At 35.5% G+C, this 15831-nt stretch overlaps 3 protein-coding genes across 8 annotated transcripts in view; 2 read left to right on the top strand and 1 right to left on the bottom strand.

Moving 5' to 3' along the window:
• The window catches only part of LOC134847839 (probable glutamate receptor), a 20993-nt gene extending 11228 nt beyond the window's left edge, over nucleotides 1–9765 (top strand). For 5 of the 6 annotated variants that reach the window (XM_063865066.1, XM_063865065.1, XM_063865069.1 and 2 more), the window contains exons 4-8: nucleotides 499–636; nucleotides 954–1269; nucleotides 7646–7664; nucleotides 8293–8616; nucleotides 9239–9765. In XM_063865066.1, coding sequence (XP_063721136.1) covers nucleotides 499–636; nucleotides 954–1269; nucleotides 7646–7664; nucleotides 8293–8616; nucleotides 9239–9577 — 1136 coding nt within the window. In that variant the 3' untranslated portion in view covers nucleotides 9578–9765. The remainder of the gene's footprint in view (nucleotides 1–498; nucleotides 637–953; nucleotides 1270–7645; nucleotides 7665–8292; nucleotides 8617–9238) is intronic. The other variant, XM_063865071.1, reaches the window with a different exon arrangement.
• The window catches only part of LOC134847564 (uncharacterized), a 318779-nt gene that overhangs the window by 82661 nt on the left and 220287 nt on the right, over nucleotides 1–15831 (bottom strand). The gene's annotated exons all lie outside the window — the stretch shown is intronic.
• The window catches only part of LOC134847567 (casein kinase I-like), a 584249-nt gene that overhangs the window by 51562 nt on the left and 516856 nt on the right, over nucleotides 1–15831 (top strand). The window lies entirely within an intron of this gene.

Here is a 15831-nt window from a genome sequence, read left to right on the forward strand (position 1 = left end):
AACATCAAGTAAGACTAATTAATTGAATTGGAAATTATATGTCGTAGAATAGTTCATGTAATGTTCAAAAATGATGTTTCATGCCATCTCAAAACTATTTGAATCATGATTTCTGAATCTCATTTTTTTTGTATATAATTTGCTTGACAGCAATCTATTATTTTATTAGTAAAGCTTTTGATTTCCTTTGTTTGTTTTTCGACCCATCAGCCAAAATTCTTTGCAAATATATTCATTCGAACGAAATTTTTTCTGAACATGCGGTGAAAAAGAAAAATTATGCAAATAAAGGTCTTATTAACACTTCTTCTTACACCACATTGCTTTAAAATGAAAACCTCATTTGAGACTCATTTATCAGTATTATTAATACTTTTTATTTCAGGATTTGCGTTCAAATGATTTGAATGTTTTTTTATGATGTGCTAATTATGTCAATTTAATATGAAAATTTGTAAGTACATGCCCGAGCAGAAGACAAGGTAAGGTTGTTTTTAGGTATGGTTGGGGAGGTCATGACGGGCAAGGCGCAAGTGGCAATAGCTCCTCTCACAGTGACCACGGAGAGGTCCAAGTTTGTGTCCTTCACCAAACCATTCATGTCCTCTTATCTCGGATTTGTGGCCAAAAAACCAGGTGATTATATTGCTATCGGATATGAGTAAATTTAGTCCAGTTCGGCAGTTGTAATTGTTAACAAAGATGCAAAAGCGTTTCGTGAAATTATTTCAATTATTTATTGACAAAAAATAGAGTTAGGGGAGATTGAAAATTTAATTTGGTCGACCTAAAAATAAAAAAAACCCAGAGAGCTTCCCCACCCAAATAAACCAAATTAGTAAAATAACAACATAATCACCAAAAGCAATGAAAAAATAACCAATTGAACAATCTCCATAATGGTCCGCGAAAATCGTTAATCCACCCCTGAAATATATATTGAATGTGATTAGTGTACGAGGTGACCAATACAGACGTAGTATTGAACATGCTACAAGTATTCAGCCTGGCTGTTTGGATTCTCATCTTCATCTCATTCTTTCTGATTGGCGGAGGCCTCTGGCTAGTCGCTAAGCTCATCGGAGATGAAGAGTTATCCAGAGTTGAAAACGCAGTTCACTACATAGTCGCAACACTTCTTTTTCTGACGCCTTCGGTTCAGCCGAAACACGTCGTCACCCGAGTCTACACGTACTTGTGGCTGTTGTTCCGAGTCACAGTCTTTATACTCTATGTCGTGTTCCTTTATAAATGGATGTCGGTTGATAGGTTAGTATTAATCCATCTCTTCGGCTAACTCCCCCCTCCCCTGAGACCCTAGTAACGACTTACCATCCTAATAAACAATAGCCCGGTTGACGTCCAAACAAAAAAATTCTTATCATACAATTTTCATACAAAATTTAAAACATGTTTTACGGATTTTTGGTACATATTTTTTGTCTATTCGACCAGGGGCGATCTAGAATTTTCTCGAGGGGTGGGTGTTGCAGATCTTCAAAAAATGTAGAAAAAATTGTCCACCTTTTTTTAGGTCGACCAAAGTGATTTTCTGAGGTCTTCTAAATCACTAAAATTACCCCACTTTGAGCAATCTTTCTGCGCCGCAGGCAAAATTTTGAAAAAACAGGCCAAAAAAAGCGTTTTAGGCAACTTTTGGAAAATTTTGACCAAAAAAATATTGTGAAACCCCTCAAAATTAGTGGTGTCCTACAATTTAATACCAGCCAATTTAACACCGTACACCGTCCACAATTTAACACCGTACACCGTCCGCAACAATTTAAATCCTATTTTCCAGTTTAACACCGTACATTTTAACACCTAGTCATTTCACTGCTAAAATTAATGCTGTGGGGTATGAACTCCATATCCCAACTCTTATCGCACCAAAGTTAATCCTGCAATCAGTGCACACATCATATTGAAATCTGATGCGTGCGTTAATCCCCCCCCCCCCTAAAAAAATCCGCTGGTGTAATCGACGCTTTAAAAATTTTCTAGTCATCAAAAAATGATTTCATTTAGTGGATGAAAAAATGCTTTTCAAACAAATTTTCGGATGTATTTCATAATTTTTATATAGTTTAACGGTTAAGCCTTGTAAACTTCGTACCTAGTAACGAATCTCTCCCCTTCAAAGTGGAACCTGATCTAAACTACATTTTATTATTGGATAAATTAGATATTTTACCACTGTAAAGTATTTAATATTAACCAATCATAATCCATCCAACTAACAACCCACTTATTTGTAAGTGCTGAAATTACTTGTAATTTCAGCACCAGAGAGATTTGAATTTAACTTAGAAATTAGTTGCCTCTCCAAGAGAACTTCAGCTGCCGCAATAAGCCAGTATACTCTAGATCTATTGAGCCTAGCAGAGACTAGTTAAACACCCTGAGACTAGTAGATATAAGAGTAAGATTAGGATCGGTATTAGACTAAGAAGTTGCACGAATCTATCCGGCCGAAAATAAGATAGCGTGACGAGCAGACGGTGTACCCTATCCGAAATTACTCTATGAGTTACCAACCCATCTTAACTCATCTGGTGCGACCATAAGTCTCGAATAAGACCTTAATAGCTTAGAACTAACCAAAAATAGATTAGAATTTAGACAAAACATTTTCAAAATGTTACACGATAATAACTTAATTGAAATGTCTCTACGACGAATTTTCTATTTCTTGGTTCCGTTAAAAGTTATATAGGTGACAAAAAGCATTAACAAAAAGTAGAAGCACTTGAATAAAAATAAGTGAACTCAAGTACTCTTTGAGAGCTTAGAGGATCGATTTTCTATGAAGTTCACCTTGATCAGCACCTGATGATGAGCCCTTTGGCATTGAATCTGATTATCATCCTTGAATAATTTTTAAACTAATTGATTTTAATTTTGTTCTTGTCCGACCGACCACTTACTCCTCATGAATCACTTAAAGTACAGAGCGAATCTTTAAAGTTCAGAGCGATAAGTTTCTCGTCGAGTAATGCGTTAATAAAGAACAAATAGCTTGCCTCAATTTTCCTTGGTATAATTTTTGAGCCTGATTAATTCACAGCGTATGCGTCAATAGAACAAAATATATTGCAAATTGATCGAAATATATACGCTATCTTCACTGTCAACCGAAGGAGAGTTAATGGCTTTGGCGCCAACTCTTCTCAAAAGGAAAGAGAGGAGGGATTTATGGCGAGAGTAGGTTTTCCTTGTGGCTTTAGGCATCTTAAAGGAAGTTTGCAGAGTTCAAGATAATTTTAAACCCTTTCAATCGAAATTCGATCTTAAAACACAATTTTATTTAGTTCACTCAGTGGCTTCATTTTTCCGCTTTTGGTCCGACCAATTTTAAAGACCTGAACAGATTCAACAAGAAAAGATTTTTGAGGACTTAGGTCATTTTTTTGGTTGAAGATTTTTGCTAAGAACTTCACCTTATTTTTGTAGCTCATTTTTTCATTTTTCTTTTGCCAACTGCACAAAATTGTGTGCAATTGTCAAATAAAAAATTTTTGAGGATAATATTGAGGGAATACATGATTTACTAGAACATTCTGTTTTATCTTGAAACCGTCTCCTTTCAACAAAGTTTATCTAAGTATTTATTTAATTTAAAAATCTTGCTGTTTTTTGCACGACATTTTGATTTACAAAAAAAATACCAAAAATTTTAACAAAAATTAGTAATTACGGGCAGTTGCCAAATATAAATTTTTTGAGTATGATATTGCTGGGAATACATGATTTACTAGAACAATCTGTTTTATCTTCAAAATTTTTCCTTTCAAAACAAAATTTATCTCGTTAATTTTTTAATTAAAAAATTTTGATGTTTTTGCAAGACATTTTGATTTCAAAAATACCAAAAATTTTAACAAAAATTAAAAACGTCGGCGAATGAATATTGAGCTTTAGTTGCACAGCAAACACCTTTTTGTTTAGATTTTCGGGGAAAATAGCAAAACAAGACTGCTCGTATCAGGGCGAAGTCTTGAATGGTCCGACTGATTTTTAATGTCAATGAAGTAGTTTTCATTTAAGAAAAACTAAAAACACTTTCAAAAAATGGAAAAAAAAAAAGTTTTTATTTGAGATTTATTTTGAAAGTTATCTCGCCAAACACTACGTAAAACAAAAAGTGATATCTTTTGCATGATGCAAAGTAGTAAAAAGATCAAATAGCAATGCTCATTTCATTAGGAAAGATTTCTAGAACGGATTCACTCTCCGTTTACATGGTATTACCAGAAATATATATCGAAGACTACTTGTCACAAAATGGCAATCTGTACAACTCCATAACTTTACAAAAAATGAATAGATGAAATATTTTTTGTTCCGACTTTCGAAAAAAACGGAATATTTATGATTGGTGTGGTTTTTTTATTCAGTCAATTTTCGGCGATCAAAATAATAGTTTTTGACAAAAAAAAATATTTTAAACTCCATTGAAGATATTGACTCTCTGAAATCAAATATAAAAAATACTTTACCTCCGATAATTTTTTGCAAAGTTCTGGGAGTTTGAAAAACGACAATTTAGCCATACTCTGGAACAATTTATGCGCGTCTTGAAGATTTTATCATATTGCTGAAAGCGTAATGCGAATTATTTATGGGTGGCTAATTATCCCGCACAACAAAAACGTTCCAAGTTGAATTGAGGCTGGCTAATCGGTCGTATTGATTTTGTACAATTCAAGACTATTTTTGATCTCCGATTTTGTCCAACATTTATAGTTTTCAATTTTTCTTTTCTCAAAAACTATTAGATATAAGATAATTTTAAACCCTTTCAATCGAAATTCGATTCTAAAACACAATTTTATGTAGTTCTCTCAGTGGCTTCATTTTTCCGCCCTTGGTCAGACCAATTTTGAAGACCTGAAAAGGTTGAACATGAAAAGATTTTTGAGGACTTAGGTAAATTTTTTCGGTTGCAGATTTTTGTTAGATACTTTACATTATTTTTCTAGCTCATACTTTCAATTTTTTTTTGCCAACTGCACAAAATTACGGGCAGTTGCCAAATATAAATTTTTTGAGTATGATATTGCTGGGAATACATGATTTACTAGAACAATCTGTTTTATCTTCAAAATTTCTCCTTTCAAAACAAAATTTATCTCGTTAATTTTTTAATTAAAAAATTTTGATGTTTTTGCAAGACATTTTGATTTCAAAAATACCAAAAATTTAACAAAAATTAAAAACGTCGGTGAATGAACATTGTGCTTTAGTTGCAGAGCAAACACCTTTATGTTCAGACTTTCGGGGAAAATAGCAAGACAAGACTGCTCGTATCAGGGCGAAGTCTTGAATGGTCCGACTAATTTTTAATGTCAATGAAGTAGTTTTCATTTAAAAAAAACTAAAAACACTTTCAAAAAACGGAAAAAAAATAAGTTTTTGTTTGAGATTTATTTTAAAAGTTATCTCGCCAAACACTACGTAAAGTAAAAAGTGATATCTTTTGCATCATGCAAAGTAGTAAAAAGATCAAATAGCAATGCTCATTTCATTAGGAAAGATTTCTAGAACGAATTCACTCTCCGTTTACATGGTATTACCAGAAATATATATCGAAGACTAATTGTCCCAAAATGGCAATCTGCACAGCCCCATAACTTAACAAAAAATGAATAGATGAAATATTTTTTGTTCCGACTTTTGAAGAAAACCGAATATTTATGATTGGGGTGGTTTTTTGATTCAGTCAATTTTCGGCGACCAAAAATAGTTTTTGACAAAAAACTTTTAAACTCCATTGAAGATCAAATCTTAAAAAAAATATTTTACCTCCGATAATTTTATACAAAATTCCGGGAGTTTGAAAAATGACAAATTAGCCATACTCTGGAATAATTTATTTATGCGCGTCTAGAAGATGTCTTTCATAATGCTGAAAGCGTAACGCGAATTAATTATGGCTGGCTACTTATACCGCACAAAAAAAAACGTTCCAAGTTGAATTGAGGCTGGCTAATCGGTCGTATTAGTTTTGTACAATTCAGGACTTTTTTATTGATCTTCGATTTGGTCCAACATTTATAGTTTTCAATTTTTTTTCCCAAAAACTATTCGATATGGATTAATGGGCACTCGCAACATTCAGGGCTTTGCCCTAATATAAAAGCTATCTTGTTAAATTTGAGCTCAAAACAACAATACTTTTCATGATATGGATGAATCTGTCAACAATGGCTAGCTTTAAAGTCTAAATTTGTCTGAAGAAAAAAACACCCGAGCACAAATATGTGGTCATTTTCTTCCAAGATCGCAACAAAAATCGCCCGATCAAATTTTCCATCACGTCGAGGTGGTGTTTTCATTCATACCAGTTTTTAGAAAAATTTATCAAAGAATGTGACAGAACGATTGAAGCGTAAAGTAGGTGGTAAAACTAGTAGATTAATATTCTGAAAGTATTCACAAAAAGTTTTTTAAACAAAAAGGTTTTGATCGAAGTTAAAGGACAGTCAGAACACTGAAAGATCTGACCTGATTTGAGGGGTTTTGTTATACTTAGTCTCAATTAAATTATATCGAAGAAAATGGTGCTCTGGAAGTTTTGCACAAAGCTTAGATATGAAACACGACTGATTTATTGGATGATTGAACTCAATCAAATGAACATTGGGACGAACCTAAGAAAAAAATTTAACCATAAAATCGAACACAATTATTTTTCATCGATGTTTCGCAGGAACTTTTTGTTCTTAAGTTTTGGTAACTTCGTCATGCGAGATGTCATGCAAAACGGCTGTAATAATCATTTTAATTTTTTTATTCTCAAGCACGACATGCTTCAAGAAAAAAAAAGGTTATTGAATATTTTTATATTAAAAAATGAAAATTGTGTCAATTATTGTTTCAGACTAAATGCAATAATTCAAAAACATGAAATTTTCATAAGTTTATTGAAAAAATACATGTTTCAAGATTTAGTTATCAAAAAATCAGTACTGAAACAATCTGAACAAACATCAAAAGAACAAGACTGCTCGTATATCAGGGCAAAACCCTAAATGTTCCGACCGTCCCTTAATTCTCATCGAATAGTTTTTGGGAAAAAATATTGAAAACCTATCAAGTTTGGACAATATCAAAGTGCGAAATGTTGAGTCATGGGAAATTAATACGACCGATCTGATCAGCTAGCATCAATTCAATTTGGAACGATTTTGTTGTGCGGGATAATTCGCCAACGAATAAATAATTCGCATTATGATCTCAGCAATATGAATAAATCATTCAAAGTGCGCATATCTTAGTCCAGAATATGGTCAATTTAGCAATTTTCAAACCCTCAGAACTTTACAAAAAAACAATTAGAGTAAAATATCTTTTTAAATTTGAACCCAGGGAGTCGATATTTTCAATGATGTATTAAAAAATTTGTCGAAAACTACTATTTCGATCGGCGAAATTTCACAGAATAAAACAGAATCACACCGAGCATAAATAGACCGTTTTCTTCGAAAGTCCGAACAATAATGATTTAGATTTGTTTCCAAGCAAAGATTCAGTGGCGGGTGTAATGCATACAAACTGAAGTTGCTCAGAAACGTTTTTCCTCGAAGGATTCATATTGAAGCATAAAATTGAAGCATAAAACCTCCTTTTTTTCCTGTTTCAGGGTCACCAGAGAGCCGGCGGTATGTGATGATCAAAATAACATATGTGAGATAACTGCTATCTTTATCATAAAAATCGACGGCTGTCCCATATACAAATCGACAGCATCCCTCCGATTTTTGTTTTGAGCTTTTGTCACAAGACAAATATGTAGCTAAATATTAAGGCTAATATACGTTTTTAGGCAGCGGATTTAAGGGGGGGGGCGGCGGGGGCAAAAGCCCCCTCCTCAGGAATTTGACCCCCTGTCGACCCTTTGTGCTATTTTGAGAATCTATTTTTGCTGACGGACCCCAAAATTTTTCTAAAGGCACCTTGGGCGCCAATATATACTAATTTTGAGAGGGGAGCGCGCGCCGAAAAAACGCGATTTTTTGGTCGAAATTTTCCAAAGTGCCTAAAAACGCCTTTTTGGCCTTTTTTTAAATTTGCCTGCGGCGCAGAAAATTTGGTCAAATTACGGTCTTAATAATGATTTGGTTTGACCTCCAGAAATCCGCCCCCCCCCCCTCGAGAATTTCCTAGATCCGCGCCTGCTTTTAGGTATATTTGGTGCAAAAATATTTTTTTCGAGTATCTGCCATTGAGATGTAATAATTCGCAAAATGGGCGAATAACAATGATCATCGCATGTCTGCGGTCAATCAGAAGATGAGGAACTTCGACGACTTGGCGATGGCAGCAAAAGAAGGCCGAGTCAAGGTCCTCATGCCTCGATATGGTGCGACTGAGAAAACATTCAGCAGCTCGCAGCAAGAGATATTTGAGATCATCTATGATAACTTCTTGATAAATGCCCCCGAACAACCGTCCATTGAAATGGTACACGCGGACAAGAGAAATGTTTACATAGGCGAAATGCCGATGCTGAAATACGAGGCTAACAAGCCCCCCTGTGACTTGTATGTAACGGGGGGTGACCATAAAAACTCACTGCAACCTTTGAGAGGATACGCAATCGCTGTCAACAAGGTAAACCTTCATTTTGAAAAAGCCTCCTTGGCGGTGAGAACAAGCTGCTTGAGCTGTTTTTCCTTCAATATCTGCCTTATATAGGCATCAGTTTTTGGTGTAACGAGAGATTTTGAAAGGCTAAGAATGAAGACAAAATATATTTGCTAAGGCCTAATGGTCAGAATTTCAATTTTTGTATCAATCCGATCATGAAAACCAAAAAAATGCTCGCCAAAAACTTGCAGGTCGGAAGGGGAGGGGAGAAAAAGAGCCTTTGCACGAATAATAAGAGGTTGCATTCTCAATATACTGATAAAAACAAGCTTAGTTATTCATCCCCTTCTCGCAGTAATACTGCAACGACACAGGTACTTCATTTTAAATCAATTGGCAAATTTAAGGTGGAAAAACTTATTTGATCTATTTGAAAATACAGAAGAGACAAAATTGTTCTTTTTTAATTCGAAGTGAGAATAGATTGAGACCCCACCATCCGTACAAAAAGTACCAGTTTCTCATAACACTCGTTGTGCCCTCCGCTTAAAAACCACAATCCGCCCCAGATTAAGTTGAATGGAATATAGTAAAAACAATCGGTCGTGTTTCTAGCAATTATTCTTATGTTTTTGCTGCATGCCAGGAAGACGTTGATTTGTTCAACAAAGTGTCGGACGCTATGAACTTTCTGGAGGATATGGGGGTGTTCTTGCACCTGGAGAGGAAATATTTCGACCAACAGTTTTGTTCCTCCAATGAGATCCCTGGCATCTCGGGTAGGCAAATGATGTCATTGGTCCCGGCAAGGTCAATTTTCCTGCTAGTCCTGATTATAATTCTCTACGCAATTGCTGTGTTCGTATACACCAAGGCATTCGGAACTTCCCAAAGGTCGGGAGGGGAAACTAAGCAGACTGAAATGGATCCGAAAGGCGGGGATATCGAAAAAAACTCGAAAACGTCGAATGAACATGAAGCTTGAATATCTATTTCATGAAGGTAAAAAATGTGGTAAATGCATGAGAAACAATTTCGCGTGTAATAAAATCAATCGCTCGCTCATAGGTATGCTGCAAACTTGAGTTATTTAAATGAAAAAAACTGCATGCGTGCTTGAATATTTGAAAACTTTGTATCATTTAAGAATGACAATTTAAATTTTTTTAGTAATTATTTTTTACATTGTGTATTCTGTATTAATGAGCTTTCGTATTATCTTGCAGTGACAAAAACTATACATGATGTCCCAAAAAATCCTAACTGAATTATCTCGACAAGTACTTGGTCGATTATCATGAAAAATTGCACACACACCTAGCAGCCCGAGATACACATTGAGTACTGACCTATAAACAATTGTTGAACGTGGGAACAATCTACCGTGTTTTTTCAGTCTACAGAACAATGTCACAAGTAAATTGTTTCACATTTTTCAGAGCAAGTTCGAAAAACAGATTTTGTAAAATATTTCAATCATAGGTGAACTTGTAGAGGTTTGTACAACCCTTGACCTGCGCACCATTTAGTTGTAGCTCATTTTGTCATCCCAGATCTGCTTTGTTTTCAGTGTTTTTTCAACACCGCAAATTCTTATGCAATTTTATTTTTCAGATTGTCTAAAGATGCCATAAAGGGCCCGATAATGTTGGCAGTTCCAGTAATGACTGATCCAGCTTTAGGACAGCCTTTTTATTCTCTAAACCCTTCACGGGTAAAGTTTCGTCCTGATGGCGAATAATATCGAACCTTTTGAGTTGTCATACCTCTGTGTATGAGCTTCTATTTCTCGAAACCGAATGGTTACAATCAATAACTGTTACAATCAATATATCATCTAAGTATGCGTAAGTGTTGGTACAGTTCGTAAGGGTTAAATCAACTGCTTTTTGAAATTCAGCTGGCATATCCGTGAGACCATAAAATCCAGTTTGGAATTGGTATGTCCCAGTGGCGTTGCCACCAATAAGACTGAAATTGCACTGTTCTCTGGTCGTCTTGTCCAGAGGGATTTTTGAGCATGCGTAACGAAGATCGAGTGTCGAAAACAGTGTTTGTTTGGACTTGTCTGAATTTACCACTTGTGCGATATTGTCCAGCAGCAGGTCAATATTGGGCATTTGATATTTATTTTTGTGGATAAATTTGTTGATGTTCTTAGAATCCAACTCTAGTTTAACTGTTCGATCCTTTTTTTTACTGTTATAACAATTGGGCTAATAAATTATCGATCCGAACATTTATCTAACTTGATAATGTTTTTGATCTATTAGCTTGTTTAAATTCCCTTCAACTCGTTCTTGGAGGTGTAGGGGAATACGACGACCGTTTTGTTGAATTGGGATGAAGTCTTTGTTGAATTGGGTTCTCATCATATGGTATTTCGATTTCCCAATACGTATACACAGTTGCTGGAAATTATCTTTGACCCATTGTTTAATCTCTGGATCGGATTATTTTTGTTCGCGAACGTTTAACACATTTTGATTTTGTTTTTCCTGAATCAACTTGATGCCGATTCGTTGTAATATGTTTCGTCCTATGATGTTTGCTTGTTGGTTATCAACAATGATGAACGGAGCTGTCTCTATTTTCTAGCCTTCTGATTCAACTGTTATTATCAGTCTTTCGTTCGAGTTGATGTGTTTCACCATTGTAACATGCCAGATTTCTAGCGCTGTCTTCAGGTGGTATACATTTAAATAATGCTGACTTGTCGTTTTGTTGTATCCGCCGTGCGGTTTTTTCATTTAAAAAGGACATTGGACTACCCGAATCGGCGATAGCGAATAGCTCTTCTGTATTCGTTTTTAATTTAACAATGTGACCGTTTAGGTCATTTTCTGACAATGTACTTGTATTTTTTATTTCGAAGGATTCAGCGATTGCCATAACCGAGAATTTGTCTATTTGGTAATCATCCCATCCATTGTTTGAGGTGAACTCAGCGAATGCTACAGGATCATTTTCAGTTTCTAGTCTTTCTGTTTCAAGTTCTTCCTGTTGTTCCTCGTGTCGGTCTTCTAGATAATTGACATTTGTAGATCGAAAAACTTTTCCAAAATGACCCCGTTTGGCGCATTTTGAACAGATCTTGTCTTTAGCTGGACAAGATTGTAGATGATTTGGACCGTACGGGTTTCCACATTTGTAACATTGTTTTTGGGTTTTTACGTTGTTGTTCAGTTGTTGTCCTCTTGTTTTTTGTGATCCACGTGGATACGGTCGTCCGCGGAAACCACACCGGCCTCTTTGTGCGTTTTGATTGTTTAAATAATTGTATCGGTCACGTGTGTTAATGTAGTGTATCGGTTCTTGTTTTGGTGAGGTAGTTGGTCCTCCGAACGCGTTTATCTTTATTGTACGACTGTGTTCCATGCCTACGTATTGCCGACGTATTGCATATTTATATGCATCTTGTGGACTCCGTGTTTGTGCTACTAATTCTTCCGCAATTTTTTCATTATTCATATGTGCTGTGAACATGTCTCTTACCCGTTCGTCTTCGCGATCACCACAATCAGCTCGTGAAGCTAGCTCTACTAAGTCTGCAGGGAACTGCTCAAGACTCTCTGGTTTCTTTAGTTTTCTACAAATAAAATTTTATCTTTCGAAGGCGACTATTCTGCTCGTAATAAAAAAATCCTCCAGTATCGTCATGAGTTCTTGTGTGGTAGCCGTGTGGAGTTCCAGACTGGGTCTTTTCTGTTGAAGTTGTCTTTGACCTTTAGCTCCTAAGCATAAGAAAAGATAGCTGCGTACCTTCGCGTCTGCTTCGTCCCATCTGAATGAATTGCATAGTACTCCTTTTTCCCGAGCATTTATAACATGGTTCTCCCAACCAACTCGTGGTTCCCGGTTTTCTTCTGTGCCTCTGTTTCACCTGTTATTTCAACTTTGTATATAGGTTCTGAAGGGTCAACTAATGATGGTCTGGCTCTTAGTAGGTTTCGTACCTCGATTCCGTCCTTTGCGAATACTGCCATCTCCAGTATCGCTGCCCACTTTGACCATTCTAACGGCGGTTCGACAGACGCCTTCCGCCTTCTCCCAAAATGGATTTAAATTGAATGGGTTTTTGGAATATCCTGCTGGCTGCGTCATGTCATACCTCTGTGTATGAGCTTCTATTTCTCGAATCCGAATGGATTGATAAACAATGAGTTCCTACCGAAACGGAGTAAAACAACTAGTTGATAGACAATGTTAATTCCGACTGAACAATAGTTCAGACACAGTTCATGTTCTGTGCCTATCAAGGTCAACCTGCCTATCGCATGAAAGAGTTTAACATAAACTATAAATAATATAAATAAACATGTATGTACTGAGTTTATCAATCCAGGCCGGATGACATGAGTAACGATTACAATTTCTACCATTTTGAAGTAAACGCTGCTTCTTTGCCAAACCAAACGTTTCTCAAATTGAGTCTGTAATGATCAAGAAATAAACGCAAAAATCCATACATCTTTGATAGTTACCTGTTCTTAGAATAAAATGACTCGATTTTTTGTAAGGGTAATTGACCAGATTTCAGTTTTGAACGTGGATTTTGGCATTCCATTCCTATTTTTTTGCGCAGGTATATGTGCCTTTGTCATAACGGTTTGTCGAATAGCAACAACATTTGCATTATTTCTGCCAGTCTTGTTTATTACAAATTTAACCTAGTTCAGATTTTGACTGTCACATTTTTCGTGTTATTTTACAAAATCGTACCCACTAGAGATCTTTTTGGGCCAGTACAATTGTGGATTTTGCAAAGTGACGAATATTCTGGTCATTTTGTTTTGTAAAGCTTAAAAAACCCGAAATGCAAAAAATCTGTGGAGGGAAGAAATGGCGATAAACTTTTATTCAGGCATAACTCAGCGTTTTCGTTTTGATAAAATCTGTATTTTAGGTTGCTAAGTTTGTGGTTAAAGTTTCTTAAGTTTGCTTTGATATTTAAAGCGTAACTCAGTGGAGATTTTTTTTAGGACACCCTGTATATCATTGATACTTTACAAAAACAACTAACTAAAAACAATGAAAAAATTTTTAAAAAATGCTGATGATCATTTACCTTCTTCGAAGGAAACTAGAGTAGATCCCGGTTTACAATTTTTTTCGATTGTGACGATGTTATCATCAGTTTTTTTAAATGAAAATCTATTTTGAAGGGAAATCTTGTGAACATAGTATATATTGTGCATTTAAATAGTGAATTTCTTGCCGCAATAGTATCACAGATTCAAAGCGGCGGAGTTTCGCACGACTTGCAAAAAAAACAGCATCAATATTGCGTTGCAAGCTAGCGGTTAGAATAAAGACGGATCCACTAAGTCGACAAAATTACATGAAAAAAGTGTCGAAAAAATTTCTACCCACAAAGTTGTTCTCTCGAAAGATAGTAAATTCGATGAAAATAAACCATAAAGCATTATTAACAGCATTAAATTAGCTTTGAAAAAAAATTACCCAGTGCAATATGGACAAACGAAACATGGGCAGATGCCTGCCAAAAAAATGTCAAAGAAACTTTTGTGCTTAAATTGTTACATTCCGAGAAGTACAAAAGTGCTTTAAAGTACTTAATAGCCTTTCAAAACATATACAAAAGTCACTAAAGGTGAGCCAAAGTAACGTACGCTGAACAACTTCAACCCCAAAAACCTAAAAGACAAAAAAAAGATGAAAAGAGCAAAAAAAAAATTCCTTAAACTCAAAACCCTGCATCTAACAAAAGTTTGATGCTCTGCTCTTAAATGGTGAGACTTCCTTGAGCCTTCAGATAAAATCCATGCTTTTGAAAAAGATCCGATAAAAACTAAGCTGTCAAATGAAAGTCCGATATTTTGAGTTCTTCGCGAAAAGGTTTCCAGAAAAACCAAGGTCCAGCCGCGAGTCAAACCCCAGACCTTAGGTTCTCAACGCGCGCACTTGATCAAAAAGCCAAAAGCGCAAAACTTTGCAGCATCAAAAAACCAACATGAAAACCGTACATAGCAACAACTCATAATTTAAATCCAATTTTGGCAAAGTTTTTCGTACCAAACACAACCATGCTGTTTTCTTTTTGGGTTGCTATTGGAGATCGTTTGTCTTTTTTATCAATCAGCAGTCAAAGTCGAAATACATCGAATACTTATAGAAGCTATCAACAACATATTGGTGAAATAAGGAAGTCCCCTTGAGCCTCTACGGAAAATTAATGCTTCAACATTCGACAAAAACTAAGCAGTCAAACAAAAGTCCGAACATTCGAGTTCTCTCCAACAAATTTCTCCCAGAAAAGTCCAGCTACAAGTCAAACCCTAGACCCTAGGTTCTCAAAGCGCACATTTGATCAAAAAACCAAAAAGGAACGGCCGGTACAATACTGAGGTTTCATGATATAACAAGGTAAGATTCTCATGAAATTAGGAGAAAGCTAATTGCTGAAAAACATCTGGCTCCTTTTTACAAATAACAGGGTCTCGCAAGTGGAAACAGAAAAAATTAATGATTTAGGAACCTGGTGGCAAAAAAATGAAGCATGGCATTTCTGAAAAATTCTTGAAGTTTTTGGAAGAAGTTCTTTGCTTGAAGTTTTTGGAAGAAGTTCTTTGCTTGAAGTCATCAGTGAGATTCGGCAGAATGAAGCAAAAATTAGTGAGAAGTACTCTAGACGCGGAAACCAGTATCAAAATTTTCTTTGAATTTTTCATTTTCATGCGACATCGGCTGTAAGAAAAAAAACCTTTCATCATCCGCAGATTTTTTCTTATAGCGCAAATCTGCCATTGAGCTATTTGGCGTAAAAAAAATTGAATACCTCCCATATTTAGTCAGTAAATCGTGCAAGATTCTTGAGATAAAATGCAAACATTGCGAAAGTTTTGAAAAATCTGGCAACATGTCCCTTCTTCAATCGAAAAGCAATCCTTGCCTAAATCTTGCAAACTTCTTGCAACACAAAAAAGCCATGGTAATTATCTTTAAGGTAAATGTTTTTTTCTTTTATGTGTTCCTAAAAACTGATATAGCATTCATTCAACTTCTTTATGCATCAATCGATTGAGGAGACCATAATTCAATAATTTAAGCGGCTTAACTTTTTAATTTGAGCAAAACGGAATGCGAATCATACAAATCATTCAAGAATCTGGCGAAAAGCAAGAACATCGTAGTACTGGGGTACCAATAGTTCTGAATCAAATTTAAAGGCCAAGAATGCATTTTTTTCACCCAAAATTAATGCTAGTTTTCGCTCGC

This window comes from Symsagittifera roscoffensis, chromosome 6 (assembly GCF_963678635.1).
Source record: "Symsagittifera roscoffensis chromosome 6, txSymRosc1.1, whole genome shotgun sequence".
NCBI lineage: Eukaryota > Metazoa > Xenacoelomorpha > Acoela > Convolutidae > Symsagittifera > Symsagittifera roscoffensis.